The 18,251-nt window shown below is 43.3% G+C and overlaps 1 protein-coding gene across 15 annotated transcripts in view; it reads left to right on the forward strand.

The window, feature by feature from the left end:
• Nucleotides 1–18,251, forward strand: part of BRSK2 (BR serine/threonine kinase 2) — a 315,828-nt gene that overhangs the window by 148,211 nt on the left and 149,366 nt on the right. For all 15 annotated transcript variants that reach the window (XM_056354309.1, XM_056354311.1, XM_056354312.1 and 12 more), the window contains exon 2: nucleotides 8,305–8,399. In XM_056354309.1, coding sequence (XP_056210284.1) covers nucleotides 8,305–8,399 — 95 coding nt within the window. The remainder of the gene's footprint in view (nucleotides 1–8,304; nucleotides 8,400–18,251) is intronic.

An 18,251-nucleotide genomic window follows, 5' to 3' on the forward strand; every position in this document is an offset into this window, starting at 1 on the left:
GAAATGAAATTTAGGGTGTGGATCTGCAAGAGATGAGCCCCTATTAGCTCTACTGGGTACAGAACAATTTGTCCTTGGAAAAAAACCTGTAGCTGTAGAACCCTGTATGCAGTGGCTACCCAGCGCCTTTCTCCTTTGCTGTGTACGGGCCATACCCCACTGCCACCAGCAGGCCCTTCTGGAGTTCGTGGGAATTGGGATGCGCTGCACGTGCTCGTGACTTGCTGTTTGGTGCCTCGTGCATAGCACGGGTGCAAATACAGCTAATCCAGATCACCCCGTGGGCCGTTACTGAGGCGCAGCATGTCGGCAGTCAGTGAAATCCCGTTAGGAATCTGTCAGCGGGTGATTAAGAGATGTCAGGGGGCAGAGTAAGCTGTATCAGCACGGAGCTGGGTGGATGCAGTGTTCTGTGGGGAGCCTAATCTTGTGAAGAGTGTGACCTCTGCCTTCTGTATTTTTTTTCCGTGGTAACCCCCTTTCTTAATATAAGTTCTTAATATACATATAACCTAGCTGAAGCAACCTTGGTTGATGGGAGGGTCAAAAGGGGGTGAGGACTTCCTGATGGAGGGGCGGTGGAAAGGTAGGGTGAAGAAGGGAGATGTAAGGAACGAGCATAGCAAATGGGATTAACATCAGCCTAAAGCACATATAAAGAGCAGTTCATCTGCTCTTTTCCCTCCTCCTTCCTCACCTCCTCTTCCTCTGCCGTGCAGTGTTCCTTCCTTGTTAGTGCATCAGCTCTTCTCCATAGGTGATTGGACCAAGCAGAGATGTTTTGGCTCATTACCCAGATGTTACCTAATTACTATGACATGTTTTCTAAAAGATATCTTAGGCAGGATAGACAGCTCTGCTGGCTTCCTGCTGTACCTGAAAATGGCCACCTTTGGTCATCTCCTGACAAAGGATTAATGAAAACTGAAGGGGAACATGGATCTCATCATTCCTCAAGAAGAGTTTTTCAAGGAGATGTACACGTACAGCTTTTGGAAAGTGGAAAGAAAAGCTTTTGACTAGAAGAGTTGTGGGCGAAAGCAGAGTTTTCCTAATACCCATGCAGAGATGTAAAAAAGAGATTATTTTTTTTCCTGGTGCATCAATGGAAAGATCTGTTCTAATTTAATTTATCTTTTTCATTTGAAAACAATGAAACCACTCTTCTCTTACCCCATCTGCAAGGGGTGGGGATGCTACCCAAACGCTTTCAGTTGTACGCTTTGGAAGCTGAAGTCTGCACTTCTCCCGTGCCAGGAAAGCGTAGCTTCCCAAGTGGTGTTATATGGGAACAAAGACTTGATCTGAAATAGGAGCTCAGCCCACCAGACATCACAAGCTGCTGATAGATCCAAGAGGACTTCGAGAGTTTGTTAGAGCTTGGCTGATGAAATAATGGCATTTTGCAAAGGACAGAACCAGTGTGCCCATCCAGGTTTGTGTCCCGGTTCCCTGAGGGGGCCTCTTTAGGCACGTGAGCATGTACGGTGAGATGGGAAGGAGAGCATGTCAAAGGGACTCAGCAGTCACGTTCTTTGCTATATTCAGGGGGCACTAAGAGTTTCTGAGAAATATTGATTTATGAAATATTGTAAGAAAGAGACCAAGGTAAAAATCAATAGAGGTGATGTTGGTTCTGTGTGTTTTGATCCTGCTGAGCCTGGAGGATGATCCTACCATAATCTCTGAGGCATACAGTGTAAAACCTGCTCCTGGTGAGCTGCTGTGTGTACATATACATGTCTGTGCCTCTTGATCTCTAATATCAGGCGTGTGGATCCAGTCACATCTGAGCTGCTGCATTGTTCTCACCAATCTCTGAGCTTAGGATTGTGCCCCTTCAGCTGGCCGAGCCAGTGTACATTTGACAGTGCTCGTAGCTCAGGACAACAAATCCAGGCTACAGCAATTCAGTGTGCAGCTTCCCTACGCTCTGAGCTGAGGCACGTGAATCCTGGCACTGATGAACATCTCCTTTGAACTCTGGCTTTAGTCCTACAGTAATTACAGTTTATTCAATTTAGAAGCAGTTATTGCATGAGCCCTCAGAACAGCCTTGTAGCACTGGAATCTCTCTGTATTAGAACCCATGGTCAAAATATTTCATTACCAATGTGGGTAGCTCCATCCTCATCCTTTTAGATTTCTTGACAACCCTATACCTCCTTTCCCCATATACAATTATAAATTGATACTGTATAATTTCCCTGTCACTTGATATAAGGCTCTGTTTATTTAAATGCAATAATTAGAGATAACAATTGCTATAGAAAAATAAACAGCTCTTCAATGAGAAGAGTGAGTAATTAAGGGCAATTATTGGTTTCCATAAGTAGGATGCTCAGTAACAAAGTTCTTTCCAGTGCAGCTAAGAAGAGCATAAGATGCATATTGTAGGAGACCAGAATTCTATGTGCTCTAAGAATTGGGAAATGAAGTGGAAGCTATTAATCAAAAAATATTTAGAGCTTTTTTTCCAGGTTGTGTTTAAGATGCAGTTTTCCTGGTTGTAATATATAAAACTTCCATAGGGTTTAGATCCCTTTTCAGCACTCTTTGTAAGGATTAATCAGTTAATCCTTCTACAGCCCTTGCAAGGTAAGTAAGTGTTATTATCCTTATTTTATGGCTGTGGAAATCATCTTGCTATGGGCCAAATTTTAATCCATTTTCCAGTATTGTAGGTCTAAAGCAACTTCACTGCAGTCAGCAGAGTTAGACACTGTAACTGAACTATGTAACCCTAATTGAAACTACAGTGTTTGTGAAGATAACTGTTGAGAACAAAGAGCAAGAATACTACATTTTAGGTATTGTCCTGTGTTCCACTTGAGTTATGTTAATGCTTTTGTTTGCTTTAAGCATTGATTTTCTAAGCTGGCATCTTTGAAGGTTTGCAGATCTTGCAAATGCTAGCATATGTAGTTTTCAGGAATGAGCATCCATAAGTACTTCTAAGATTTACAACGGCAACCTCCGATTTGTGGGGATAAATAACATTACTCATAAGGTAAAGATCATATGTCCAAAGCTCATACGCAGTGACAGTGTACACACACTAAGCTTTCTTTTGAGTTTGTTTGGCCTGAGATTTTTGTTCTTCCTTTAATCCAAATAGTTTGTTACCAGTACTAGTCTGAGCCCTGAAGTAAACCACAAACGTTTGTGTCCTGCAGTGCCTAGATTAACATTTGCAGAGTATTCATTGACTTGAATTAATTGGCAATTAGCGAACTCAAGTTAAAAGAGGAGTGATATTTCTCTCTAGACATTCCTTTAATTGCTCATCCAGCCAAAATAGATACTACTGGCCAGACCAGGGCTTTCTGCTCAGATCTTTTGAGAAGTTTTTTGACAACGCACTCTGAAGTGGAATGAAGAGCAAGCAACGTGCAGATGGTCTTCTGAAATCAGTGGCTAGTTTCCCTACTACAGAAATTTGTCATTACTTACAAATAGGGCATTGGGTTGGTTTTATTTTAAAAGAAAATTAAAGACTTCCATTTACCATTGGAAAAATCATATGTATTAAATGTAGCAAATGTACCTAATTTTTCATTCCACTTCTTGAAGCAGTTATTGGCCTTAAGTTAAAAATCGGGAGAAGGAGTTACTTGTGTTTAGCATTTCTGAAAAACTGTGGGAACATTATTCATTAGCAATGAATATACCAGTAGTGCTGTACTTAAACAACAATGTTGTTTCATTATTTATTAGTCTCTCTCAAAGTGGTAATTTGTTTCAGATCGGTGTCTTTGGCAGACTGCAAGTTTGGATAGGATTGAAAAACATTTCTGTCTTGTTCCCAGAACGTTTCTTTCTTTAATGAAGAGTTGTAATAACAGGATCATTAGTGAGGTGTTACTATCCACAGTTGTGTTCCCTCATGCTGTTATTTACACAACTGTAAAGTGGATATGAAATAGCACCAGTTCTGAACTCTGTGTTTTATTCAGTCTGTGTTAGAGAATTTTCTAACTGCGCAGAATGCAAGGCGAAAGTAAATCAGCCTTTTCTGAAATCCTGTCCTTGGCTAAAAAGTCATGGAGTTGATTGCCGGTTACAATATAGGCCGTGGAGATGACTTGCTGTGATCAGGGATTCACAGTAAATATATTGTCTCAGCAGGAGGGAAACTTTTGTTTCTCCATCCCCATGGTGCATTCTTCTTGGGTAAAATAAAGGATTCCTCTCTGTAGTGCTTCAGGATGGGCTGTCCAGCTGATCTAAATCTGTCCCTTGCTCATCAGGTAAGCTCCTGTCTTTTTCAGAAAAGATCTGTGTATCTTTAAGTGTGGCAGAGTGGGAGTTTACTAGCAGCAGAGTGGGCAGCCGTGGTTGTTACTAGGTCGAATGCTGCAGCACTGTCAGGCCTGTATGCTTCCCTCTGCTGCTCTTTCTTGAATGGCATCTTTCCCTTGTGTCATCCGGGGTTCCTCATGCTCATTGGTTTTCAAATCGTGGCTTTTAATTACAAATTAAAAGACAATGTTAGCTCACACATCCCCTTGCTTTTCAAAAAGCTTGTGGTTTCTTCTTTACTCCCCAACCTGAAATTGTAGGGCTGCTTCTGGTGCAGTTCAGTGACGAAGATCAAAAGCAGCCCAATGCTGGCAGCCCAGAGGTTGTAACAGCCTGTTCGAACGTGCCAGCACGGCAGCGCCTGCGACCCCCGGAGCCGCCGACGGAGGGAAATCTGAAGTGTGCCTGAAGGAATCCGTGCCTGTGACAGCCTGGGGGGGAACTTCAAGTGCTTGATTCCCACAGCATCTCAGATGGAGTTATTGAAGGTTACTTGCCTGCATCTGAGGGGTTAATTACTCATTAAGCTGACCAGTTCAAAGTCTGTTTGTGGCCTGGCAGACTTGCTTTAAGCCAAGGCAGTGCAAAATACCCTCTTAGCACAGCCTGGTTTGGTTGTTCTCCTTTGAGGACCCCACAGGTACCTGTGCTGGCCTGAATATATAGATAAACTTTACCAGTACCTAACTCAATGGCATGTTTGTATTGGCGGTTTCCTATAGATTGGAACAGCTGCATATGCAGGAGAGGAAGAACTGGAAGATCCACCGGCTCTGTCACAATGCTGTAAGCGCACCTTGGACGCTTGTTTCTAAGTGGGCATTTCTGCCACTTCCATTTCAGTTAACACCTCAGCAGTTTGCTCACATCGTTGCTTCTTATTCTCTCTAAGGGTCTGTCATTAAGCAGTTACGTACTGCCTCTTGAATGGTTTATTTTCTCTGTGTCGGTAGAAGGGCTTCCTAAGCATTAAGAAGCCCACAGGAGTTCAAATCCCCATGTAAGCCATCTCTGAAGGGTTAAGATCCTCGACTGAAATTACAGGACAGAAACGGCACTCCTGAGTACAAGCCCTTCCTGACCAAGCTCAATTAGGATTTCCTCGTAGTAGCAGGAGGGCCTTATGCTATAGATGGACTTGCTAAGAGGGATTTTTAAATTATTTTTTAATTAATTTTTAATTACTTGTTTATTAGGCTGGCATGCAGATGGCAAAAGGATGTGGCTAGGGGACTGGGGAGGAGGCAAGGCAGAGTGACCTGTTTTATTTTTATCCTAAAATTACACGGAATTTAATACAGTGAAAAGTGCTGTCTTGGGCTGTTCAGAGAGTTGTCTTAAAGTTCTGTCTCCACAGAACACACAGTGGTGACAGTGCGTTTTTTTCCTTGATTTTCAAAATGCAAATCAAGAGAGGAAAAATACATTAAATCTCACTCGTGTTTTCTCATTCTGTCCTCTGGTACTGTGGTGTAAATCAAGAACGACTTCTTGAGGTTGATGAAATTAATTCAACATAAAATCTGTGTGATTTGGTATCAGTGTGGTTTTTGCAAAGTTTGCAGTGTCTTCTAACAGCTGATTAACTTTTTGATTGGAGTAAATGCAATGGTTTAATCTTAATTTTTGAGTCTGTGGTAGGTTAGTAGCCAGAAGGACAGAGGGTGCTGAGAAGCTTGCCTGTACAGCCTGGTGGTGTCCCAGAAGTTTATGGGTAAAACCCTTTATGACTCAACGATGGGGTGCTTTGGGGAGGACAAAGGAAAAACAGTTTACAGATCAGCTGGGTTCAGTGGAACAGATGTCTTGATTTGGGAGCAACAACATTTGAAATCAAACCCTGAAGTGTGAGATACTGGAAGCTTTTATATTTCCTTCAGGGTGAAGGACCAGTTACAGAGAGTAGTTGTTTTTCACCTTTATTGACCTCTGAAAATAATTTGTCTGCAGCGTGTTACTGTACAGCACTGTGCTGCAGATCCTGGCAGTCCAGGTACAAAGGACCAAGTTAAGAGGTTCTGCTGAGATTTGAAAGTGCAACTAAGAATGATGTAGAGTGACAGGGTTGTGCTGTGAGTGACGCAGGGCTGTGATCTGTGCTGGAAGCAGGAAGGAAGCAATTGGCACGGTTTGAAACCATGCACATTTTCAACAAGGTGGTGCCAAGTAGCCACTGTCCAAACAGAGAACAAAGCTAAAGAGAAGCAGCATAAGTAAGTCTGCAGCTGCTATGAACGGTGAACACAGAGCCAGTACCGCTACGGGTGATATTGTAAATGTATTGAACAGACCAGATTCAGACATACGAGTGAGCGTTGGCTGGACATGGCAGCACCTTCCCCCGGCTGTGCTGCTCAGCCGCTTCAGGCAGAGGACAGGCTGTTGCTATACACAGTTGCAAATGGATTTGTCAGTGTGCTGCATTCTTAATTTTTGTGACTTGTTTATGTCATGGCTGAAAGTAAGGATGTCAGCATTTAACCAGATGAAACCGAGAAATTATGTGACTAGAAATACCCAGAACACTTGAGCATGCCATAAAAGAGATGCAACTGGAAGCAAGTCAGAAGTTTATTTCTCAGCATAATAACCAGCGATTAATGGTTCCAAGTTCCTGATTAACTGTGTAGCAAGAAGATAGACGAGTATCTGCAGGAGATTGCTGGAGTCCCTGATGAAACTCCAGTTCACTTTACTGGGGACAGTTTGTAGTTAGGCAATAGTCTGCATATTCATCCCTCGATACGAAGCATGAAGCGCTGTGTTTGTTGTTTCACTGGACTGCAGATCCGTTGTGTTCAATTTGCAGATAAAGCAACATGTTTGGTTTGTGGTTTGCATCAGTAGAGAGGTTGGGATCTTAATGGCAACCCAACCTAGGAGCGGTGAGCTGAGCTAGGCTTGTTCTTACTGTGCGGTGTCATTGCCCATAAATGCTCTGTGAAGCCCAGCAGGTCTTGCCGACACCAGAGAGGTGCCATGTCTTCTTACTTCAGTTCTGACTGAATTAAATTGAATGGCAATTTAGCATACTGTGTGTAGAGTGGGGTGGGATCCAGCCCACCAGGTATTGTGCTACAGGTGTATGTTTGACAAGAGCAAAAGCTGAAGGAAACAAGATCTCACTCGAATAGACCTACAAAGTACATTTTTTCCAGGTACAAGTTTTCTTAATGGCGATAGAGTTGAGAGCTCGGGGGACTGTCATAAACACACTTGTGGGAGATATCTCAAGGTATTTTCACACAGGTCAGCAGGTTTAGATCAAAATTTGGCAGAAGCTCATGCTTCGTGTATGTTACTCACATCTTTCTTTTAATTCATGGGAGTTTTGTTCCGTATTTTGGTGATCACTTGGACATCCTGATCCTGTCAGGGATATCCATATCCTTTTGCCAATGTAATCATTTAACAGCGCTCTTAAGTTATTTGAGGATAAGGATATAGTAAATAATAACAAGTTAAAAGAACTTAGAATTGTATCTGCATATGTTGATGTTCCTTCATGCTACAGTGCCATTCATCACAGTGTTAACCTTTCTATTATGATCATAAAAGCTCTGGAAGGAGCTAGAAAAACGTAGAGGCTATTTCTACACTGCCGACATTTGACCATCTAGTTTGATGATTTCCGAGCATCCATTGATGTCAGGTGTCAGCCAAAGCCTTAGCCTAGTGCAGTTAAACTGGGAGAAGTTCACTTCTTACTGGTAGGATACACCGAGTGGTGAGAGCTGGAATACAGTGCTTCACCAAAAATACAGCTTTAATGGCAGAAACGGCAGCAGCATTAAGAATGTTGATGGCTTCACTGCAAAATGGTCACCATGTGGGCTTCAGGGTCTTCATTACTCACAAGACCTTATCTGGCTGGAGGAGGGACTAGTGAAGATTTGTTTGCATATAAATTGCCAACTGCTGGGTGGCATGCAAATAGCAAAAATCTGAACAGTGACTATCTCTAACCAATTCTTCCTTTCTATTTTGCTGTTTCTTCTGCAGGGCTTGTGAAGTTGGGGGTTCACTGTGTCACGTGTCAGAAGGTCGCGATAAAAATAGTCAACAGAGAGAAGCTCAGCGAGTCGGTGCTAATGAAGGTAATTTTCTAATGGGAGATTTAAAAAAAAAAAATCTTGGCTCTGTGTCTTCTGTTCCGTGCAAAATTAATATCTTTAATTATGTATAACAAACATCCCTGTCAGTACTAGGATTATGTGGAGCATAATAACAATGATTTAGTTATGGGGGAGGTTAGGGCAGCTGAAATTAAATGGGAGTATGCCCGTGCTTTGTGACCAAAATAGATGGTCAGCTGCAAAGCTGTGGCTTCTCTGCTGGGGCAGATGTGTGTCGGGCATCTGACTTCCACCACTGCAGCAGTGCGTAATAGTTATGGTACATTGCAGACTGAGGTGTACAAATGTCAGTAGGAAGAGATTTAAGAGAGGCCGGTGCATCTGTTGTTTGAATACTCCTACTGCCTGCTCGGCTGCATGAGTTTGTTATGGTCTGATGCGCCAAGGTCCATGCCTGTTTAAAGCTGTTGTAATTCTGGTAACAATCCACAGAGCTGTGCCATTGGAAACCAACAAAATGTCTGTCCTGATGGTCCCAATGACACCAGTGTTCAGAAAAGCTTAACTCCATTTTTTCCTAGCCTTGTGGTACCAGTCTCCTTACATGAGCGTCATTGATTGATCTTGGAAACCTAAAAATAAAATAAATGTATGCTTAAAAGTTTACTCATGTGATTTGGTGAGTAGAAAGGCTAAATTCAGCTTGATGGGAGGGAACACAACTGCGCTGCAATCAACAGAATTCCATCAAGCTGTCACCTGCAAATGACGCTAACAGGTCTGCATGCAGCGTACTTATTGAGGTAACTTCCCTATAAGCACATGGAGCATATATCTTTACACTGTTGCTTCTTATACGTACTTCTGTGTCAGCTGTTTTCCAGCAGCAAGTAAGTACAGCAACCTTACTAAGACCAAAAAGAAAATGGAGATTAAAAGAATATGCAGACAATCTATACAGTGTAAATTTTATGTTCTTCAGAGAAGGATTCTTAAAATTTATGTTCAGTTGTAATGTGTTCAGACTTACCTTTCTGGAATTTCATTGACGTATTCCCTCTCCCACAGTACTGTGGATTCAGACTTCTAGTATAGACCAAAAGTTAGAAAGTGAAATAGATATGAAAACTGCAACTTTGAAAGGACAGCAGACAAGTGGAACACCACAAAAGTAAAAAAAGTGTGTAAATGGTAAAAACTGAATGAGGCTCTGAACACTTTGTATATTTCCCAGGGTAACATCGCAGGAATATTTTTAAAAAACATGAGCATTTTGTTTGCTGAGACACTGTCTGATATCTGTATAAAACATTTTATTTACCTCATTGATTTTCAGAGTAGGAGGCAAATCATTTAGCATAGCAAAGTGATCTCTCTGCTTTATTTGTGTTGCATTACCTTGGTTGTAGTATGAAATCTGAGCAGCGAAACGGTGTGTTAGGCCCTCGTTTACACAGCCGCGTGCTGAAGCATGCCATGCTTTCTGTACGATGGCACAGCATCCTTCTCAGGAGGAAATGACGTGTTGTGTTGTGAGTCTCACTTTCAGATCATTCTTGGTGAGATTTTCTCTTTCAAGGTTTATGTTCTTTGTGCTCAGGAGGTTGGAACAACAGATGGGATTGGTTTGCCCAGTTCTTGCATAAACTCAGTAACCAGATGTCTTTTTGAGAATGTCCTGTGTCTGATGCTCACAAGCAGGGCCCGTGACTTCTAAGTGAATTTGGAATTGACTGTACTGTTAGCCAGCTTAATCCAGCCTGCCTGAAGGGGAGAAATGCTTGCAGCTTTTGGCAGTCCCAGTGTGGCCGTTGCGAAGCATCCAGCTGACAGCTTGCTGCGTACAGTCAGCAGCCACAGGGAAACAGCCAACAGTGAAGCCAAGTCATGGTGGTGTGGTGGCATTCCTACTTTGCAAATCTTCCCACTAGCTTATCAGTTCCAGTGAGTCTCTTTGCCAGTGGGCTGTGCAGAACAGTCCCTGGAGCCAATGATTCAATACCACAACTACTCTCCCAAGCCAGGCCCAGATTGAAGGATTTTGCTTTAATCCATCCTTGGACAGAAAAACTGGATCCAACAAATACTCACACCTGCCACATGAAGCTGTAACGCTGCAGTGCTGTGGCCATTTATCCTAGAGCATAAGGAAGAAGTCTGCTCACAGTCCTTTTGACATCTAAAATGACAGGCACAAGCATATACAGCAGGCTGCTTTCTCTGCCATCATTATTCTATTTTGACTTGCTGCTTATAGCCTTAATTTCTCCAGTATTTTTGCAGTGTTTTATTCTGTACATTCAGGGAACTGTCCCTTCTTTCTGCAGCTGCTCTTCATCTGAGCTGTGCAGAATTGAGAGGCATTTGGTAAAGTGCTTTCTAATCATAACGTCGTAGTATCGATATTTCTGGAGAGAAGAATTTGGAACTGAAGCAGCTGGTCTCAATTAGCAGAACTGCTGCTATGGAGATGATAGAGGGGAAGGCACGATGCAGCACAAGCTGCGGGGAATGTATCATCCAGGCGCTTGCTGCCCCGTTGAAGGACAGGGCTGCCCGATGCACATGCGAGCCTTGGGCTTGGTCATGCCTGTAACTGCTACACACCGGCCGGGGAGCGGTGCTCCTTCCCCAGCTCCACCTTGGGCCTCTTTGGGAGCCTGGTTTTGGGGCAAAGCTATAAATGTAATTTCACAGATGAGAACAGAAGGGCTGGTTCTGGTCTCACTCCTGCTCTCATACAACTGGTAAAAGCTTCAGCTGGGTTTCTTCAGCTGCACCACTGATGTGGAGACCTGCCTCCCGTGGTACCTCCAGCTTGCTCTAGCACAAATCAGCAGAAAGATTTCAGAAATGAGTGCATTATAGGGAGCATCTTGAGATTGAAATAAGGTTCATTAATTTCCCTGAATTACTTCTGGATCACTGAGAGGGAAATTAGGCCCAGAATACAAGACGTGGATGTGTCTGTAAAGCTGTAAGCTTTCCTGCACAGCCAGGCTCACTGCTGATCGTTGCATTTTCAGTACCAGCCACAAGCATTTGGAGATTATAACTTCAGAATATAAAGGTTAAAGCAAATCTTTCCTCTGATGTGGCAAAAGCTTGTTTGGAAACATTGAGGTGTCTCATGAGACGTACTCAGAAGAGTCCTTTCCTCTTTACTACCTCACCAATTCTCTTCCACTCCCTCCTTCCAAAGAATAAACAACGAAAAACCTGCTCTTTTGGTGGACCGTCAGATAAAATACTCTTTGGACAGCCAGTGTTAGTGAAAGCAATGGGAGCATAAAGGGTGGAGAGTGAGAAGGGGACAGCTGGCCTTGGACTAATTACTTGCACACGCATCCTGAGAAAGCCGCAGATGTTCCAGGCTTGATGACTGGAGCCCAGAGCTCCATATGTGTGCTTTGTGTGTATGTGCCCTTTGTTTCTTCTGACCGAGGCCTCCAGCCCTGGCCTTGGGGCGAGGCAGGTAGTTCCAGGGTGGGGGAGGGAAGAGACACAGGCCTTTCCACATTTCTCCCTCGGAGCTCAACTGAAACCTGGGTGGTGGGTTCGGGGAGGTTGGCTGGCTGGTTTAGCACCTTGTGGTGCTAATGAGCTCTGCTAGCGAAAAATTCCTCAGAAGTGTAGTGTGTGTTCATAAGCAGAGAGGATTGTGTAGTGATTACTGTTGGAAGCTACTGATTGCCTGAAATAATCAAGTGGCGGGATAGGTAGCAGGGTCGAGTGCCAGCCTCTTGGAACCGTCAGGATAACTTACGAAAGCATACTTGTAAAAATAGGTACTGCTTTGCATGGTCTTTTCGTCATCTCTTGCTTCTTCCTGAGCTTCTATTTCAATAGCTACTGATTTCTTTACTACCTTGTCCTACTTTTGAGTCTTTCCTTCCTTCTCCATTTTCTTTCAATTGTTATTTTGCCTGGTTTTAACCCCTTTCATTCTTCTTTGCTCCCCCATTCTGTTTTTTCTGCCTTTAATCTCTGTTGTTTCCCTTTTTGCTACCAAAAGTCACGTAATAACTGTCATTGTACTGTTGCAAAAACTGCTGAAATGCAGCATGTCATGTTGAGGTGCCTGTTCCTCAAGGAAAAAGTTCAGAAATTGGGCACAACTTGGAACTATCTGAGAGACTAAGTAAAGAATCAAGAGTTCATGTTTTATGAGAGACTCAAGGAACTCAATCTACCTAGTTTATTAAAGAAAAGGTTAAGACATAACTTCATTAGGGTCTGTAAATACTGATAAGGAGAATAAACGGTTGATAATAGAGGATATTACAGTCTTGGGGCAAAAATCTTACTGTAAACTAGTAGTTGTAAGCTGTAGGTAGGCAGATTAAATGTAGGAATTCTAGGCCTGTTTGACCACTGGATGAAGTTACTGATTGGAACAAGCCTCCCAAAGTTCTGGTGAGTTCTCCCCCCTGAAAGACAATTAAACTTCATCTTTAACTGCTCTGTGTTTTTTCTAAAACTTGGGTCCTAGTTCAGCTTCAGCTGCAGGAAATAGTTGAGGATGGTTTCCTGATCCATGCTGTGCCTTATCTCTGACTAGATTAATGCAACAGGCTCTCTGGTCTTAAAATCCAGAGCTTGGATTTTCTAATCACACACTTGAAATTTGTACAAAGTCACTTATCTCTGTCTGGCGCACAGGGAGAGGCACTTGTGCAAGGTATCTGCAGAAGCAGAAGTTTAGGCTCCCCCAAGCAAAGTTAAAGAAGAGAATACTGGAGAGCAGCATCTTCGCTTTGGAATACTTATTTTTTGGACTTTTCAAACAAAAGACTATGATATTGGCTGACCTAGCTGCCCTCAGCTGCTGACTGGAGACCTGCTCTACAGAAATCATTACCAGAATATCAGAAGAGTGTCAGGGAGAAGCTAAATCTGAGACAGAAATGAATGGAATAGTGTAACTTGGTTCAAATTCAGCTTTGATCATAACAAGGGCGGTTTCCCTGACATTACCAAAGCCAACTCACCAACATCAAACTGAATTTCACCAAATCAGAATATTTTCTTAATGTATTCAGTAGCCTAATTGTTTTCCAGCTGCAGTGTTTAGGAGGTTTACTGTTGACAGCAGCGGAAATGGTGCTACGCTGCCGCTGAACCCCACTGAATACCCTTACCACTGGGTACCAATGAACAAAGAAATGAGACCATATGATTTCACCAGTGAAATGTGTTTAAATTAATCTGGGATACTGGCACACAAGATTTCAGAGTCTGTTGTGTTAAAAGTAGCAAATAGGAGGGCAAGTATTGCCATTTATTAAACAGAAGTCCCAAAGAAAAGGTTTTAAAGCATTCATCAAACTTCCCAGAACTCCCTGATTAAGAAACACTGTGCCAACTTGCTGATACTCATCTATTATTCTCCCAATTGATTGACGTATTGCTGTGAGAGGAGAATAACCCAGAGGACCTTGTATTCATGGCAAAAAAAGATGAAAGGATAAAGGAAATTAAATCCCCCCCCCCAACATGTATGTACTCTCTGATACTTGTATTTTTTACTTGCTGTTGAACATGCAGGTTGCAATGTACAAATGAATGTGATCACCCTTACATGGATCGTTCATTGCATGTGCTTGTTAAAAAAACACACTCACCCTCATGGTGGTTTATCTTTAACCTGGAGAATTACCACATGCTTGTCTGCTTTTAGCACTGGAAGAGAGCAGACTACAAGTGTGCGCTTCTCTGTGTGTATGTTTGACAGTGCGTAGGTGGTGAACAAACTGCAGGAATGATTGGCACTCATCAAAGAACGTGAGTGCACAAACACACACTCACCCCCCACCTCTGTGACCCTAGTTCGTATTCCAGTAGCAACCCAGTTAACGCAGCACATCTTCATGCGTACAAGTCTCTCTTCGGAGTTCAAAGAGATAAAAAAGCACCTTGCAATATGAGAAACAGAGGGAAAATAAAAGGGGCTGCTTTTTTCCCTGGCTCCCTTCTGCTATAGGGAGTTTGGGAGTAGGGATCTGTTACTGAATGTATAATGCAGAGTGTTTTGTTTTAAAGTGGAGCTGGTGGGGAGCACTGAAAGCCTGTTCACTTGTCATCTGTTTGAGCAGTTAAAGAAGTTGGTAATTGTATTTTCCTTCAGAGAAGAATCACTCTCCGCCTCCACTTTCCACCACACCCACAAGGAACACAGTTTGAGGTATTCTTAAAGAAGGAAATTAAACAGGAATCATGAGCACATGATGTACCTGTCAGAGGAGCAAACCTGTCAAGTATTCACAGTGCCTTTTGCTTTCTAAAGTTAGTATGATCAATTGAGGCATTTGGGCAAGCTATAAAAATAATTGGCCCTATTTTTTCCACCCTACTTTTAATTCCACAGACTTGTATTGCAGCAGTCTGGCTCAAACCTCTGTTGTACCAAACATGTTGTACCGACAGCCCTGTGTGTGCAAACACATAGACACCGTCAGTCTGCCGTCCTCACGCACCGGTCGTACAGCAGCAAATGTCCCTCAGGAGCCCTGGCCGGAGCTAGCTGAAGTCAAGGAATGTGTTTTCCATTCATTTCACTTGATCATAACCATAATGCCTGGATAGAGAAATAACTGCTCCCAGAGACGAGATGTCTAAATGTGCTCTGCCACCCAGTCCTCATCCACCTGTGAAGCTGCTGTCAGTAATTAGCCTGTAGAAACCTTTCCTGTTCAGCTTTCTCATTAACTGTTTCCGCTGTAATTGCACCATGCATGTGCTTGGGGTGAGACAGACCGTGGTTTGACTTCATGTTGCTTTCTCTACCAAAGCTTCTGGGAATTCTCCTCTTCCTTTGCCAAAGCTTAGTTTTATCAAAAGATGCTGATTCACTAAAATGTTTTCTCTGAAATAACTTTGGCTCAGTGAACTCCCAATGTATCAAAGACTAGGTTTCTTTTGAACTCTCTCTGGATTCGTAGCAGGCTGTTAGTGAGTCCCACTTGCCATCTCCAAAGCAGAGACCCTGAAAGCCCAGGCTCTGCAGAGACTCCCACCACCTTGGAGCCCCAGGCTATCAAGCCAAGATGTAGGAAGGCTTGAGAGAAGCTCCAAGAGTCCATAGCTGTGGGGCAGACCCAGCATCCCCAGTTAGAGAGATGTGACCCTAAAAAGCGTTGCTACATGGGGGGGGTGGCAGAAAGCACCGGCGTCCTCAGCTGTTGTCAGGCTTGGTGCTGTCTCCTGGAAGGGACAACTGGTGGGAGTCACCCTGAAAGGCAAGGGGGGCCCCGGGTGTAGGTTGGCTTCCAGGCTCAGTCTGTAGGGTTGAGATGTGGACTGTGAAAATCTTGAGACAGGCACCCAGAGCTTGTTACCTCTGGTCAGATCCCGCAGTACATCCAGAATTTCTGGCTGGCTGGACACCCAGTCGGTCTGGGAACTGACACTGCAGACTCCCCCAGCCGGGTGGTCTCTAGCAGAGCTGCCTGGAGCTGGGGTCTCTGTGACTCCAGATGTGAACCTTGGGTCTGCTTAGGTATTTCAACCTGCAGCCGCAGGATCTTGGGTGCATTTAAAACTTTACTTCTTTTTTCCAAACTCACTGGAAATTGACGAAAAATGCTACAAAGCATTTGGATTTTGGTCTGACTTAAGCTAAAACCTCTTTTGACATTTTCTACGGGCACTTCAACCAGCTCTGTTTTGTGGTTAATTAATCAGTCTGAAGAGAGCAGAGGATGCCACAGGAGAGAGGGTTCTGGTTGAGCCGTGGGGAGAATTAGCCACATTTACAGATAGGAAATGTGTTTTAAATTATGGATAAAATCACTTCCCAAATCTTTTAAGCAAAAAAAGAATTAGGGGGCATGTTTTCTCTCCTGAACTGCAGAGAGATTTTGGAGTTACGCAGCTCCTTATAGAAAAATGGTCGTCTTTGCTCGCACTATTTCTTCCTGGACTGAGAGCAAAGCTCAGAGTGAAACTCAGATACAGTCAGCAGTGTGAATGCAATATTGACTGAACCATATGAAACCCAGATCTCTAAGCACCAAAGCAATAGTATAGGATTTTTAAAAAAATCATTCCTCATCCTACCATGCATGCTGGAATTGAATGAGTGTGTGTTGTGCCAGGATGTATTCTGTTTTTTTTAAGACTATTATATCCTGTTTTCATGATTCTGCTGTGCCAGTGTTTGCTTGGTGTCATTGGAAAAGCTTGTAAACAGTTAAGGAGGAGGAAGATGCTGTGATCTCAGCACTGCAACACAGTGTGTGCTTTGCAGTGTGATTTTACTGAGGACCAAGAGTAACTTGGCAAGGGTGGATTAGGTTGTTGTATATTTTCTTTTCTATCTTAAACTCTTTTTTGGGGGGTTGCAGATGAAAATACTTCTGACTCCATTTTACATTAGTTTGTATTTCACATTCCAAATCTTGTCTGGAAACCTTTCAATTCTTTTTTTCTTTACTCCTGAAAAGAGAACCAGCATTCCATCAGAAGAGCTGTAGCAGTAGTGGGACATCAATGCTGAAGTAGATTGACCGAGACCAGAATTGGCTCAGGTGTTTGACCCTTCATCTATCATGTAGAATAAGCACTGTAAACATCAATATACTGATTCATCCCAATTAAGGGATGCAGTCCATCCCTGTATATAGCAGGCAACCGTTTGAGCAAAGGCTTTGTTCAACGATTATCTTAAATTTTTGCTGACACAACTGGGTGGTGCTTTGTGCACCAGCAGTGCCTTTCTGTTAAGAAGCATTTCTTAGCCCTATGTAACTTGTGAGTTTCCCAGCTCAGACAAAATGTGTCACCTAATGGATATTTAACTGGTACAACTGAGAGCCAAGGACTGGCGTTGCACTGTCAGTTAGGAGATGCAGGCTCTTTTTGTTTGTTTTGTATTCTTCTGTCCAACGTGAACATTTTGCTGATCATTTGTTAAGTGTAAACCAGGCCTCTCTCAGTCTATCCCTGCAGTTCATGCTATTAAGTAGTTGGCACAAATTTAGGAAAAATCTGGGAAGGCTCAATCCCAGTGCAATTAACTGTTCGTTCCAGAGCTGTCAGATGGAGCTGGATACAATATGCCATGGCTTTGCTTTGCTGCTGTTAGAGCACATTGATCTCTCTAGTGGTAAGTCTTTAGGTACTTGGGCATTTTCACTTTTACTAGGTGCTACCTTTGAACTCACTGCCTTGCCTCCTGGCATTCTGACATGACACGGTTAGCGCGTATTTAATATGCTGGTCTGTTCGTCAAGAGCACTCCCATAGCAATAAACCAGTCTTTGCATTCCCCGGCTGTCCTCCTGTGCATGCACACATCTCACATAGAGGAGACTCCAGAGTTTTAGTTCAAAATGTGTTTCTTGTCCAACTCCAAGAGAATCATCCAGGTGTGCTAATCCTAAGAGAGCTCAGGCCCATGCTCTAGCGGTCCAGCTACCACACAGTGGCAAAATTGTAGCCATGGTGCAGTTGATTTTGCTCCGATGCGGGAGAAGTAATCACTGCTTTGTCAGAACACCTGGTATTCTTGAACCTTGCGGTGTAATATGATACGGTACACTCTGCAGCTGCATGGGGAGGCAGCAGCAATGGCTTTGTGCTGTGAGGGATAATGGAGATGTTACCTTAATTCTCTACAAACCATAGGGAAGGAGAGATTGAGTTTAATCTTGAACTTCTGCATCTGTTGCAGTCTCTCAGCTTGTCACGATGGCTCAGTAACATCTCTGTTACGTTATCATGCATTGCCCCTGGGGGAAATAGGGACTTTCGAAAGTGGCAAGAAATTCTGGGGTGCAGGCTGGCTTTCTCAAGAATGCTCTGTGAAAACTCAGTCAGGCAACAAAAATCATTGCCCTTCCTGGAAGCTTGGGACGGATGCTCCAGATTATG

This window comes from Falco biarmicus, chromosome 10 (genome assembly GCF_023638135.1).
Source record: "Falco biarmicus isolate bFalBia1 chromosome 10, bFalBia1.pri, whole genome shotgun sequence".
In the NCBI taxonomy this organism is placed as follows: domain Eukaryota; kingdom Metazoa; phylum Chordata; class Aves; order Falconiformes; family Falconidae; genus Falco; species Falco biarmicus.